Source organism: Oncorhynchus nerka, linkage group LG9b (assembly GCF_034236695.1).
Source record: "Oncorhynchus nerka isolate Pitt River linkage group LG9b, Oner_Uvic_2.0, whole genome shotgun sequence".
NCBI classification, from domain to species: domain Eukaryota; kingdom Metazoa; phylum Chordata; class Actinopteri; order Salmoniformes; family Salmonidae; genus Oncorhynchus; species Oncorhynchus nerka.
This window is the reverse complement of record NC_088424.1, coordinates 26,365,883-26,379,670: the sequence shown is the minus strand read 5'-3', so window position 1 is coordinate 26,379,670 and position 13,788 is coordinate 26,365,883. Positions and strand designations below refer to the sequence as shown.

The window sequence follows — 13,788 nt, the reverse complement described above, 5'->3', positions numbered from 1 at the left end:
TATGAGAATTGAGAAGACTAGTAGTTACAAGACACTGAGGCTGGAATTACATTTAAAAGAAAATGTTCGAAATGCTTTCGATTAAATTCAAGCCTGAGTCAATCTTCAATCATAGCCCATACCTTGGTTATCATAATAATGCCTTCGTTGGTCTTGGAGTCGGTAGTGATAGTGAAGTAGCCGGCTTCGTTGCCTGTGATGATGGTGAACACAGCCAGCCAGTTCTCAGTGTACATCAGGTCCAGATCAGTGGCTTTGATCCTCAGCACCTCCACATTGACCGTGTTCTCCAACACACTCCCCTCGTACTGAAAACACACATTCACACATCAAAAGTTCATACATCCCCAGCAACATATTGCTTATTTGCCAGCAGCATACCACCCTGCATACCACTACTGGCTTGCTTCTGAAGCTAAGCAGGGTTGGTACTGAGACCAGATGCTGCTGGAAGTGGTGTTGGAGGGCCAGTAGGAGGCACTATTTTCTCTGGTCTAAAAAAATATCCCAATGCCCCAGGGCACTGCCCTGTGTAGGGTGCCGCCGTCTTTCGGGTGAGATGTTAAACGGGTGTCCTGACTCTGAGGTCATTAAAGATCTCATGGCACTTATCGTAAGAGTAGGGGTGTTAACCCCGGTGTCATGGCTAAATTCCCAATCTGGCCCTCAAACCATCACGGTCACCTAATAATCCCCAGTTTACAATTGGCTCATTCATCCCCCTCCTCTCCCCTGTAACTATTACCCAGGTGGTTGCTGCAAATGAGAATGTGTTCTCAGTCAACTTACCTGGTAAAATAACAAATAAATAAACAATTAAATATTGCAGTGAATTTCAGGTGTCCAGCAACTGTCAAGCCAACACATTAACCATTGTGCCAAGAGATCTGAACTTCTCAACGAGGCTGCTAGGTGTTGGGTTATGGTTGCTACAACATAATAAATATAAAAACACTATTATACTGATTGGGTTATTGTCGCTTCAATATAATAAATAAAGAGGTTGAGAGGTTGAGATCTTACATATTCTTTCTCCAGGGTGGGGATGTTGTCGTTGATGTCCAGGATTTTAATCACCACCTGTCCTGTTCCTGAGTTTCCACCCATTGCTCCGTTCATGTCTGAGCCTTTTACAGTCAGGGTGTAGGTGTCTTGGGTCTAGACAACCAAGCAATATAATAGAGCTTATAGTTAGTTACTTATTGTTGTAGATATCAACATTACTGGCTGTGAAAGTGTCAATGCATACAATGCATACAGTGCTGTGGTCACTTTTGTGAGCAGGCCTTTCTAATCGACATGGCCCGGGTATCCTGGAATGATATTGACCTCATCCCGTCGATGATGCCTGGTCGATCTTTAAAAGTAACTTCCTCACCATCTTAAATAAGCATGCTCCTTTCAAAAAATGTAGAACTAAACAAATATAGCCCTTGGTTCACTCCAGACCTGACGGCCATTGACCAGCACAAAAACATCCTGTGGCGTACTGCACTAGCATCGAATAGTCCCTGCGATATGCAACTGTTTTTTTATTTTTTATTTTTTATTTCACCTTTATTTAACCAGGTAGGCTAGTTGAGAACAAGTTCTCATTTGCAACTGCGACCTGGCCAAGATAAAGCATAGCAGTGTGAACAGACAACACAGAGTTACACATGGAGTAAACAATTAACAAGTCAATAACACAGTAGAAAAAAAAAAAGAAAAAAAAATGGGCAGTCTATATACAATGTGTACAAAAGGCATGAGGAGGTAGGCGAATAATACAATTTTGCAGATTAACACTGGAGTGATAAATCATCAGATGGTCATGTACAGGTAGAGATATTGGTGTGCAAAAGAGCAGAAAAGTAAATAAATAAAAAACAGTATAAAAACAGTATGGGAATGAGGTAGGTGAAAATGGGTGGGCTATTTACCAATAGACTATGTACAGCTGCAGCGATCGGTTAGCTGCTCGGATAGCTGATGTTTGAAGTTGGTGAGGGAGATAAAAGTCTCCAACTTCAGCAATTTTTGCAGTTCGTTCCAGTCACAGGCAGCAGAGTACTGGAACGAAAGGCGGCCAAATGAGGTGTTGGCTTTAGGGATGATCAGTGAGATACACCTGCTGGAGCGCGTGCTACGGATGGGTGTTGCCATCGTGACCAGTGAACTGAGATAAGGCGGAGCTTTACCTAGCATGGACTTGTAGATGACCTGGAGCCAGTGGGTCTGGCGACGAATATGTAGCGAGGGCCAGCCGACTAGAGCATACAAGTCGCAGTGGTGGGTGGTATAAGGTGCTTTGGTGACAAAACGGATGGCACTGTGATAGACTGCATCCAGTTTGCTGAGTAGAGTGTTGGAAGCCATTTTGTAGATGACATCGCCGAAGTCGAGGATCGGTAGGATAGTCAGTTTTACTAGGGTAAGCTTGGCGGCGTGAGTGAAGGAGGCTTTATTGCGGAATAGAAAGCCGACTCTTGATTTGATTTTCGATTGGAGATGTTTGATGTGAGTCTGGAAGGAGAGTTTGCAGTCTAGCCAGACACCTAGGTACTTATAGATGTCCACATATTCAAGGTCGGAACCATCCAGGGTGGTGATGCTAGTCAGGCATGCGGGTGCAGGCAGCGATCGGTTGAAAAGCATGCATTTGGTTTTACTCGCGTTTAAGAGCATTTGGAGGCCACGGAAGGAGTGCTGTATGGCATTGAAGCTCGTTTGGAGGTTAGATAGCACAGTGTCCAATGACGGGCCGAAAGTATATAGAATGGTGTCGTCTGCGTAGAGGTGGATCAGGAATCGCCCGCAGCAAGAGCAACATCATTGATATATACAGAGAAAAGAGTCGGCCCGAGAATTGAACCCTGTGGCACCCCATAGAGACTGCCAGAGGACCGGACAGCATGCCCTCCGATTTGACACACTGAACTCTGTCTGCAAAGTAATTGGTGAACCAGGCAAGGCAGTCATCCGAAAAACCGAGGCTATTGAGTCTGCCGATAAGAATATGGTGATTGACAGAGTCGAAAGCCTTGGCGAGGTCGATGAAGACGGCTGCACAGTACTGTCTTTTATTGATGGCGGTTATGATATCGTTTAGTACCTTGAGTGTGGCTGAGGTGCACCCGTGACCGGCTCGGAAACCAGATTGCACAGCGGAGAAGGTACGGTGGGATTCGAGATGGTCAGTGACCTGTTTGTTGACTTGGCTTTCGAAGACCTTAGATAGGCAGGGCAGGATGGATATAGGTCTATAGCAGTTTGGGTCCAGGGTGTCTCCCCCTTTGAAGAGGGGGATGACTGCGGCAGCTTTCCAATCCTTGGGGATCTCAGACGATATGAAAGAGAGGTTGAACAGGCTGGTAATAGGGGTTCCGATAATGGCGGCAGATAGTTTCAGAAATAGAGGGTCCAGATTGTCAAGCCCAGCTGATTGTACGGGTCCAGGTTTTGCAGCTCTTTCAGAACATCTGCTATCTGGATTTGGGTAAAGGAGAACCTGGAGAGGCTTGGGCGAGGAGCTGCGGGGGGGGCGGAGCTGTTGGCCGAGGTTGGAGTAGCCAGGCGGAAGGCATGGCCAGCCGTTGAGAAGTGCTTATTGAAGTTTTCGATAATCATGGATTTATCGGTGGAGACCGTGTTACCTAGCCTCAGTGCAGTGGGCAGCTGGGAGGAGGTGCTCTTGTTCTCCATGGACTTCACAGTGTCCCAGAACTTTTTGGAGTTGGAGCTACAGGATGCAAACTTCTGCCTGAAGAAGCTGGCCTTAGCTTTCCTGACTGACTTGTGTATTGGTTCCTGACTTCCCTGAACAGTTGCATATCACGGGGGCTATTCGATGCTATTGCAGTCCGCCACAGGATGTTTTTGTGCTGGTCGAGGGCAGTCAGGTCTGGAGTGAACCAAGGGCTGTATCTGTTCTTGGTTCTGCATTTTTTGAACGGAGCATGCTTATCTAAAATGGTGAGGAAGTTACTTTTAAAGAATGACCAGGCATCCTCAACTGACGTCCTTCCAGGATACCCGGGCCAGGTTGATTAGAAAGGCCTGCTCACAGAAGTGTTTTAGGGAGCGTTTGACAGTGATGAGGGGTGGTCGTTTGACTGCGGCTCCGTGGCGGATACAGGCAATGAGGCAGTGATCGCTGAGATCCTGGTTGAAGACAGCGGAGGTGTATTTGGAGGGCCAGTTGGTCAGGATGACGTCTATGAGGGTGCCCTTGTTTACAGAGTTAGGGTTGTACCTGGTGGGTTCCTTGATGATTTGAGTGAGATTGAGGGCATCTAGCTTACATTGTAGGACTGCCGGGGTGTTAAGCATATCCCAGTTTAGGTCGCCTAACAGAACAAACTCTGAAGCTAGATGGGGGGCGATCAATTCACAAATGGTGTCCAGGGCACAGCTGGGAGCTGAGGGTGGTCGGTAGCAGGCGGCAACAGTGAGAGACTTATTTCTGGAGAGAGTAATTTTCAAAATTAGTAGTTCGAACTGTTTGGGTATGGACCTGGAAAGTATGACATTACTTTGCAGGCTATCTCTGCAGTAGACTGCAACTCCGCCCCCTTTGGCAGTTCTATCTTGACGGAAGATGTTATAGTTGGGTATGGAAATCTCTGAATTTTTGGTGGCCTTCCTGAGCCAGGATTCAGACACGGCAAGGACATCAGGGTTAGCAGAGTGTGCTAAAGCTGTGAGTAAAACAAACTTAGGGAGGAGGCTTCTGATGTTGACATGCATAAAACCAAGGCTTTTTCGATCACAGAAGTCAACAAATGAGGGTACCTGGGGACATGCAGGGCCTGGGTTTACCTCCACATCACCCGCGGAACAGAGAAGGAGTAGTATGAGGGTGCGGCTAAAGGCTATCAAAACTGGTCGCCTAGAGCGTTGGGGGCAGAGGATAAGAGGAGCAGGTTTCTGGGCATGGTAGAATATATTCAGGGCATAATGCGCAAACAGGGGTATGGTGGGGTGCGGGTACAGCGGAGGTAAGCCCAGGCACTGGGTGATGATGAGAGAGGTTGTATCTCTGGACATGCTGGTTGTAATGGGTGAGGTCACCGCATGTGTGGGAGGTGGGACAAAGGAGGTAACAGGGGTATGCAGAGTGGATCTAGGGGCTCCATTGTGAACTAAAACAATGATAACTAACCTGAACAACAGTATACAAGGCATATTGACATTTGAGAGAGACATACAGCGAGGCATACAGTAATCACAGGTGTTGAATTTGGAAAGCTAGCTAAAAACAGTAGGCGAGGCTAATCAGCTAGCACAACAAACAGCAGGTAAAATGGCGTTGACTAGGCAACGGGGCCGACAGGTAAAACAAACAAGCAGAATGGAGTACCGTGATTAATGGACAGTCCAGCGTGCGTCAGCTATGTAGCCAAGAGATCAGTGTCCAGGGGGCAGCGGTGGATGGGCAGGGAAGCTGGGCTGGCGAGTGTTATCCAGGTTTTTTAAAAACTAACAATGACTAATTAGCTTGTAGCTAGTTAGCTGGTTAGCGTCTGGAGGTTCTTGAGTGTGTCATAAAAATAAAATTAAAATTAAAAGTAATAGCGATTCCGTATCACATTGGGTGAGGCAGGTTTCCGGAAGGTATAAACAAATTAAAAATCAAAAAGAGATAGAAAGTAAATGGGTTCAGAGAGTGATTGGGACGCGGTGGTTCAGACGGTTAGCAGGCCTGTGCTAACAAGCTAACAGTTCGTAGGCCCGGGCTAGACAAGGTAGCAGTTAGCGGACCGGAGCTTGACAAGCTAGCCGTTAGCAGGCCGAATTAGCAAGCAGGGAGATAGCGAGGGCTAGAGAGTTAACCTTTGGGGACGTCGCGATGGGGTGAGTCTGTTTATTCCTCTTCATGCGGTGACATCGACAGACCGGTCGTGGGCCCGGGTAATTGTAGCCCAGGAGTATGCTACAGGTGCTCTAGTACGCTAGGTGAGCTGGAGACACAGCGATTCAGAAAGCTCGCGGGCCTTGGCCAGCAGATGGATCTTTGGCGATGTCGCAACGGAAAAGCATGTTGAAACCACCTCGGACGATTATGTCGGCGGACCAGTCGTGATGGATCGGCGGGGATCCGTGTCGGCAGTAGAGGGTCCAGGCCAATTGGCAAAATAGGTATTGTTGGACCTCTTCGGCTAGTCGGGAGATGGGCTTAGCTCGAGGCTAGCTCAAGGCTAACTGGTGCTTGCTCTGGGACAGAGACGTTAGCCAGGAGTAGCCACTCGGATTGCAGCTAGCTAGTTGCGATGATCCGGTGTAAAGGTTCAGAGCTTGCGGTAGGAATCCGGAGATGTGGTAGAGAAAAAGCAGTCTGATATGCTCTGGGTTGATGTCGCGCTGGTGTCCTAGTTAGCTTTGAAGACCGCTAGCAGTGGCTAGCTACTAGCTAGTAGCTAGTTAGCTGGCTAGCTTCTGATGAGGGTTCCGGTTCTAAAGTATAGAAAAAGCAGATCCGTACCACATTGGGTGATGCGGGTTGCAGGAGAGTATATTCAGCCTGTAGTTGGAAAGTGAGATTAAAATATGTACGAAATATATACAGAAAAAAAAAATGAGGAAAACTATATTTACACTATATTTACACCAGACAGGACGGGACAAGACAAACACACGTCCGACTGCTACGCCATCTTGGAACATGTTCAGGGAAGTCAGGAACCAATACACGCAGTCAGTCAAGCAAAGGCTAGCTTTTTCAAAGAGAAATTTGCATCCTGTAGCTCTAACTCCAAAAAGTTTTAAGACACTGTCAAGTCCATGAAGAACAAGAGCACCTCATCCCAGCTGCCCACTGCACTGAGGCTAGGTAACACGGTCACCACAGATAAGGCTTTCGACTCTGTCAATCACTGTATTCTTATTGGCAGACTCAATAGCTTCGGTTTCTCAAATGACTGCCTCGTCTGGTTCACCAACTACTTTGCAGACAGAGTTCAGTGTGTTAAATCGGAGGGCCTGTTGACCGGACCTCTGGCTGTCTCTATGGGTGTAGCACAGGATTCAATTCTCAGACCGACTCTTTTCTCTGTATATATCAATGATGTCGCTCTTGCTGCGAGTGATTCCCTGATCCACCTTTATGCAGACGACACCATTATGTATACTTCTGGCCCTTCTTTGGACACTGTGTTAACTAACCACCAAACAAGCTTCAATGCCATACAACACTCCTTCCGTGGCATCCAAATGCTCTTAAACGCTAGTAAAACCAAATGCATGCTTTTCAACCGTTCGCTGCCTGCACCTGTCCGCCTGACTAGCATCACTACCCTGGACGGTTCTGACCTAGAATATGTGGACAACTACAAATACCTAGGTGTCTGGCTAGACTGTAAATTGTCCTTCCAGGCTCATATTAAACATCTCCAATACCAAATCAAATCTAGAATCCTTCACTCACACTGCCAAACTTACCCTAGTAAAACTGACTATCCTACCGATGCTCGATTTCGGCGATGTCATCTACAAAATAGCTTCCAATACTCTACTCAGCAAACTGGATGCAGTCTATCACAGTGTCATCCGTTTTGTTACCAAAGCCCCTTATACCACCCACCACTGCGACCTGTATGCTCTAGTCGGCTGGCCCTCGCTACATATTCGTCGCCAGACCCACTGGCTCCAGGTCATCTATAAGTCCATGCTAGGTAAAGCTCCGCCTTAGCTCACTGGTCATGATAACAACACCCACCCACAGCACGCGCTCCAGCAGGTATATCTCACTGGTCATCCCCAAAGCCAACACCTCCTTTCCTTCCAGTTCTCTGATGCCAATGACTGGAACGAATTGAAAAAATCACTGAAGCTGGAGACTTATGTCTCCCTCACTAACTTTAAACATCAGCTATCTGAGCAGCTAACCGATCGCTGCAGCTGTACATAGTCCATCTGTAAATAACCCACCCAATCTACCTACCTCATCCCATACTGTTTTTATTTACTTTCTGCTCTTTTGCACACCAGTATCTCTACTTGCACATCATCATCTGCTCATTTATCACTCCAGTGTTAATCTGCTAAATTGTAATTACTTCGCTACCATGGCCTATTTACTGCCTACCTCCTCACGCTGTTTGCAAACACTGTATATAGACTTTCTTTTTTCTATTGTGTTATTGAATGTACACTTGTTTATTCCATGTGCAACTCTCTGTTGTTGTTTGTGTCGCACTGCCTTGCCTTATCTTGGCCAGGTCGCAGTTGTGAATGAGAACTTGTTCTCAACTAGCTTACCTGGTTAAATAAAGGTGAAATAAGAATAAATAAAAACATGCACAGTACACTGTATAATAGTATACCAAGGTATCTCTCTCACCTCTCTGTCCAGCGTAGTCTGGCGAACCATGATCTCTCCAGTCTGGTAGTTGATGGCGAACATGCTATCTGAAGAACTCTTCTGCACTATGCTATAGTAAATCTGAGAGTGTAGCGTGTTCACTTCATCTGCATCTGTGGCTAAAACTTTCATGACAACGGTTTCTGGAATTGACCAAGGGAAGAGTTACTTGTGCAGTACACCAGTGCTACTACTGTACTATTGCTATTACCACTACTACTATTACCACTACCACCACTACTACATAAGTAGGATCTTAATATGAGCGCGTTTGCTACAGCAGGAAAATAATCCTGCAGCAAAAGGAAATGTGAATTATTATGTGGATTATAATGAATGCACATTTTTTCATTAGGTCATTAGGTCAAATAGAGTCTGACATTTCAAAGTGGAAATTACAAACTTTAGAAGCCTATTTAAAACACAAATACACTAAACATTTGAATTTGCTGTGAAGGTAAAATTCTCAGCAACAAAAGTGATCAAATTAAGATCCCACATCTGTACTACTACGACGCCGATGACTACTACTACTATTACTGTATCACTACTGTGACTATTTCACTGATAACACTGGTAATAACACTACTACTACAACAGCTACAGCTTGAACCATTACCACTACTCTGGCTACTAATTCTCATCAAGTTTGATAGAAACATTTTAAATAATTGGAACATGCCTGCAGCACTGGACTCATTAACAGATCCAGATTGCCCAAAGACGAACACTGGTTGGCAGTCATTCTGGTCCTCAACGGAAATACGCAGGTCAATGTCCTTCTCTGCTCTGCTTCCATTGTTGTATGTCGCTACTCCAAGTAACTAAAAGAGAGACCATGTTAGAACATCAGACATTCATTCATATCTTACATCTTGAGCACAAGCATTCCATTCCTTGGATTAGGTTTTACTGGGTAGCTTACGTGGTAGGAAGGTATCTTCTCTCTGTCCAGAATTCCATTGATTCTGACCAGGCCTGTATTTGGGTTGACAGTGAATAGGCTCCTGGGGTTTTGGTCTGCACCGATCCCAGTCAGTGAGTAAGTCACCTTTGACGTGTACTGCTCATCAGAGCGAATCTGTCAAAAACACACATACCAATCAGTCTTGAGAGTAAAATACTATTATTATTGTAATAGTGTTGATATAATAATAAGCATCGGTGAATAGCTAGGATAATACCACAAAAGCCTTCTTTTTTTTTACGGAACCTATTTTTGGAGTATAGCCGAAATGTCAAATGTACATCTGGAGATGTAGCTGAACACATGCTATCATATCAAGGTATACTGTAGGTATGAAACTATTGATAGATGAATGGCATGTTTGTGTTGTAGAAGGGAGATACAGGCAGAATGTGTTGTTGAAAGACTTGTTATTTTACGCTGCTACTCTCTGTTTATTATCTATGAATAGTGACTTTAATAACTCTACCTACATGTACATATTACCTCAATTACCTCGACCAACCGGTGCCCCCGCACATTAACTCTGTACAGCCTCTGTATAGCCTCACTATTGTAATTTTACTGCTGCTCTTTAATTATTTGTTAACTTTTATTTCTTATTGTTTACTTATCTATTTATTTATTTTTAAAGTTTACTTAGCAGGTATTTTTCTTAAAACAGCATTGTTGGTTAAGCATTTCACTACACCTGTTGAAAATGAAACGTTTCATTTTATTTTGATTTGTTTTGTTTTTAGATTAAACCATTGCTCAGTGACTGTAGGTATGACCGCACATTGGGCTGTATCTCTGAGCAGCTTGTTCCTAACACAGAAATCACAAACATAACGATTACACAGGTATTCCTTCACTTTAGAGTCCAACACCTAGCTGACACAGATATACTGTATGCAACCAACCTGATCAGTAGAAAGTAAGACAACATTCAGCAGTTCTTTGGTTCAAAGTACGGACATCGACAAACTTTCAAAGTGCTAATGTTGACTAAACGCTAAAGCCCTGTATCTTCATGGATCTTATTATGCATGATTCATTCTAGACAGACAACTGACTTACCCGATGTGTGGCCTAAAGAGCTATGCCATGCTCAGACATTTTCATGTCTCATGGTTGTCAGAAACATCTGAATCGCTCCATGAGTAAGACGTATAGGATCAGATCATACCTTTGCGATGTACTCATGGCTGGTGTAATCTACATTCTCCTTCAACCTCTTAGGAGGAATGATCCATTCTCTCTTCTGTCTTCTCAGCTTCAGCCCACCGCCTTCCGCTGCCACCACACATAAAAACTGCAGAAAATTACAAAAGAAAAAACACAGCATTATAATATTGACTCACTAAGAAAGCCTATGGGTTTTATGCTAACGTGATAATAACACTGTAATAACACTGCATTGCTCCTAAATAACTCACAACTGCAGACTACAAGTTGCTCAATAACTTATACATTGAGTGTACTAAACATTAGTAACATATTCTTAATATTGAGTTGCACCCCCTTTTCAGCCTTAATTCGCCACAGCATGGACTCTACAAGTTGTTGAAAGCATTCCACAAGGACGCTGGCCGATATTGACTCCAATGCTTCCCACAGACAGTTGTGTCAAGTGGTCTGGATGTCCTTTCCGTGGTGGACCATTATTGATACACACGGGAAACTGTTGAGCGTGTAAAACTGCATTGCCGTTCTTGACACACTCAAACCAGAGTGCCTGGCACCTACTACCACACCTCGTTCAAAGGTACTTAAATATTTTGTCTTGCACATCCTCTGAATGGCACACATACACTCAAAAAACCTTCTTTAACCTGTCTCCTCCCCTTCATCTACACTGATTGAAGTCGATTTAACAAGCGATATCAATAAGGGATCCTAACTTTCACCTGGATTCATCTGGTCAGTCTATGTCATGGAAAGAGCAGGTGTTCCTAATGTTTTGTGCACTCAGTGTAAGTTCTAGCGCAATAGTTAAAGCTATGTTTAAATATCATGTCATGATTGTTTCCTCAGTGTCTGTACCACTTTGTACAGATGAATGGATTTAGTAGAGTAAAAATAGTAAAAATAAGCTTAACAAGTCACATAATAAGTTGAATGGTTTCACTGATAGCAATGATAGTGTTTAACATGATTTTTGAATGACTAGCTCATCTCTGTACCCCACACATACAAGTATGTGTAAGGTCCCTCAATCGAGCAGTGAATTTCAAACACAGATTCAACCACAAAGTCCAGGGAGGTTTTCCAATGCCTTGCAAAAAAGCAGACGTTGAATATCCCTTTGAGTATGGTGAAGCTATTAATGAACCGTTAGATGGTGTACCAATACGCCCAGTCACTTCAAAGATACATGCATCCGTTCTAACTCAGTTGCCAGCCAGGAAGGAAACCGCTCAGGGATTTCAATGAGGCCAATGGTGACTTTAAAACATTTAGAGTTTAACGGCTGTGATAGGAGAAAACTGAGGATGGATCAACAACACTGTAGTTACTCCACAATACTAACCTAAATGACAGGGTGAAAAGAAGGAAGCCTGTACAGAAAAACATATTCCAAAACATTCATCCTGTTTGCAATGAGGCACTAAGGTGAAACAAAACAAAATATGGCAAAACAATTAACTTTATGTCCTGAATACAAAACGTTATGTTTGGGGATAATCCAACACAACACATCACTTAGTACCACTCTTCACTCTTCCTACCACTCTTTCAGGCATGCTGGTGGCTGCATCATGCTATGGCTATGCCATCGGCAAGGACTTAGGGAGCTTTTTTAGGAAAAAAATAAATGGAATAGAGCTAACCACAGGCAAAGTCTTATAGGAAAACCAAGTGCAGTCGGCTTTCCAACAGACACTGGGAGACAAATTCACCTTTCAGCAGGACAATAACCAAAAACACAAGGCCAAATATACACTAGAGTTGCTTATGAAGACGACATTGAATGTTCCTGAGTGGCCCAGTTACAGTTTCGACTTAAATCAGCTATCTAGCAATAATCAACAAACAACTTGACAGAGCTTGAAGAATTTTATAAAGAATCATGTGAAAATATTGTACAATATTACCCAGAAAGACTCACAGCTGTAATCACAGCCAAAGGTGATTTTAACATGTATTGACTCAGGGTGTAAATACCTGTGTAAATGACAGTTCAATAAAATTGCAAAAATGTCTAAAAACATGTTTTCACTTTGTCATTATGCGTTATTGTGTGTTGATGGGTGAGATTTAATAAATAGATTTAATCCATTTTGAATTCAGGCTGTAACACAACAAAATTTGGAGGCCTAACGTGTAGTTTCTTGCCAAGGCTAATTATAATTGCATGTTTATGCCAATTCATAATCAAAGACATATGACATACATACTTATAACTGAAAAGTATATAGCTTTAAGCTATTAATAGTTTTCGTTCACTGTAACAACGACAGGAAGCTGTATGTATTCAGTTTATGATAAAATCGTTATCGTCTGTATGCAGAAGACCCAATTAAAATGTTGAACAAATCAATTTCACAACATTTAAACTAAGAGAAAGTTGTGATAGTGATATCAGTGTCGATTGTTGCTGTTGATAGATATCATATTCAGTGACATTCTCTAAAATCGGAGCGAAGTTTTTCACCCGCTGTTCTTTCACTGACATTGACCAGATGTGTTCAGACTTTCTCTAGGCAAATGACCACTGGGCACCATTACGCAGCTAAACTGTTTTTGTTCTCAATCTCATGTTGTCCGTAGTCGGTGTTATACGCGAAATATGAACGGGAGAGTAATAAAATAGCGACATATGAAGTAAATGTTCTCTTCAAATAAGTGAAGGTTACAATCCTAAAAAGAAAACTGTTTTTTTTTCCCGACATTGTCATTGAGATGCTCACATCTAGGCTGCACCTAAAAAACTGCCGTTATTGCTCGTGTAGCCTATACCTAATTACCAGCATTACCACGCTACAATATGAAAAATAAGAAGTTTTACTCACCGTTAGTATGAACGGCAATAATAAAACAGTGGCTGTGGCTACACGGGCCATTGGAATACTGCTGCTCAGTATTTTCTGTTGTAGCCTACATCAACTTCGGCCTTTTCGAAATTGTAAACTCGTTATTCTTTGATTATACAGACTGCAATAGGCGGCGTCTCTCAACTAGTTTCACAACAGCATCGCTCATAGGCTGATTACAGAAAGGGCGAGGCAAAAGATGAAGCTTGGTTCATCACACATAGATGGGATATTTGTGCACAGCTCACATACAGTAGATGGAGTATTTGTGCACAGCTCTGACCGGGAAAGCTATTATTATTGTGTGACGATATAGAATGGATATCACCTATGAAAACAAATTGGTTTATTTATCACAATTGGTCACCAATATATGTTGCCTTCCAAAATGGTCCAACAAGTGAACGTATGGCATTTAATCATTCAAACTCTCTAAAATATTTGGACTTGATCTTGAATCCAGT

General features: G+C 43.4%; 1 protein-coding gene across 3 annotated transcripts in view; it reads right to left on the bottom strand.

The window, feature by feature from the left end:
• LOC115114511 (desmoglein-2-like protein) overlaps nt 1–13,508 on the bottom strand; it is a 32,502-nt gene extending 18,994 nt beyond the window's left edge. The window contains exons 1-7 of one of the 3 annotated variants that reach the window (XM_029642811.2): nt 13,304–13,508; nt 10,477–10,602; nt 9,267–9,422; nt 9,024–9,165; nt 8,321–8,484; nt 1,024–1,158; nt 123–308 (exon numbers count right to left, since the gene is read on the bottom strand). In XM_029642811.2, the coding sequence (XP_029498671.2) occupies nt 123–308; nt 1,024–1,158; nt 8,321–8,484; nt 9,024–9,165; nt 9,267–9,422; nt 10,477–10,602; nt 13,304–13,354 (960 nt within the window). In that variant the 5' untranslated portion in view covers nt 13,355–13,508. The remainder of the gene's footprint in view (nt 1–122; nt 309–1,023; nt 1,159–8,320; nt 8,485–9,023; nt 9,166–9,266; nt 9,423–10,476; nt 10,603–13,303) is intronic. The other 2 variants (XM_029642812.2, XM_029642810.2) reach the window with 2 other exon arrangements.
• Nucleotides 13,509–13,788: the final 280 nt, after the last annotated feature.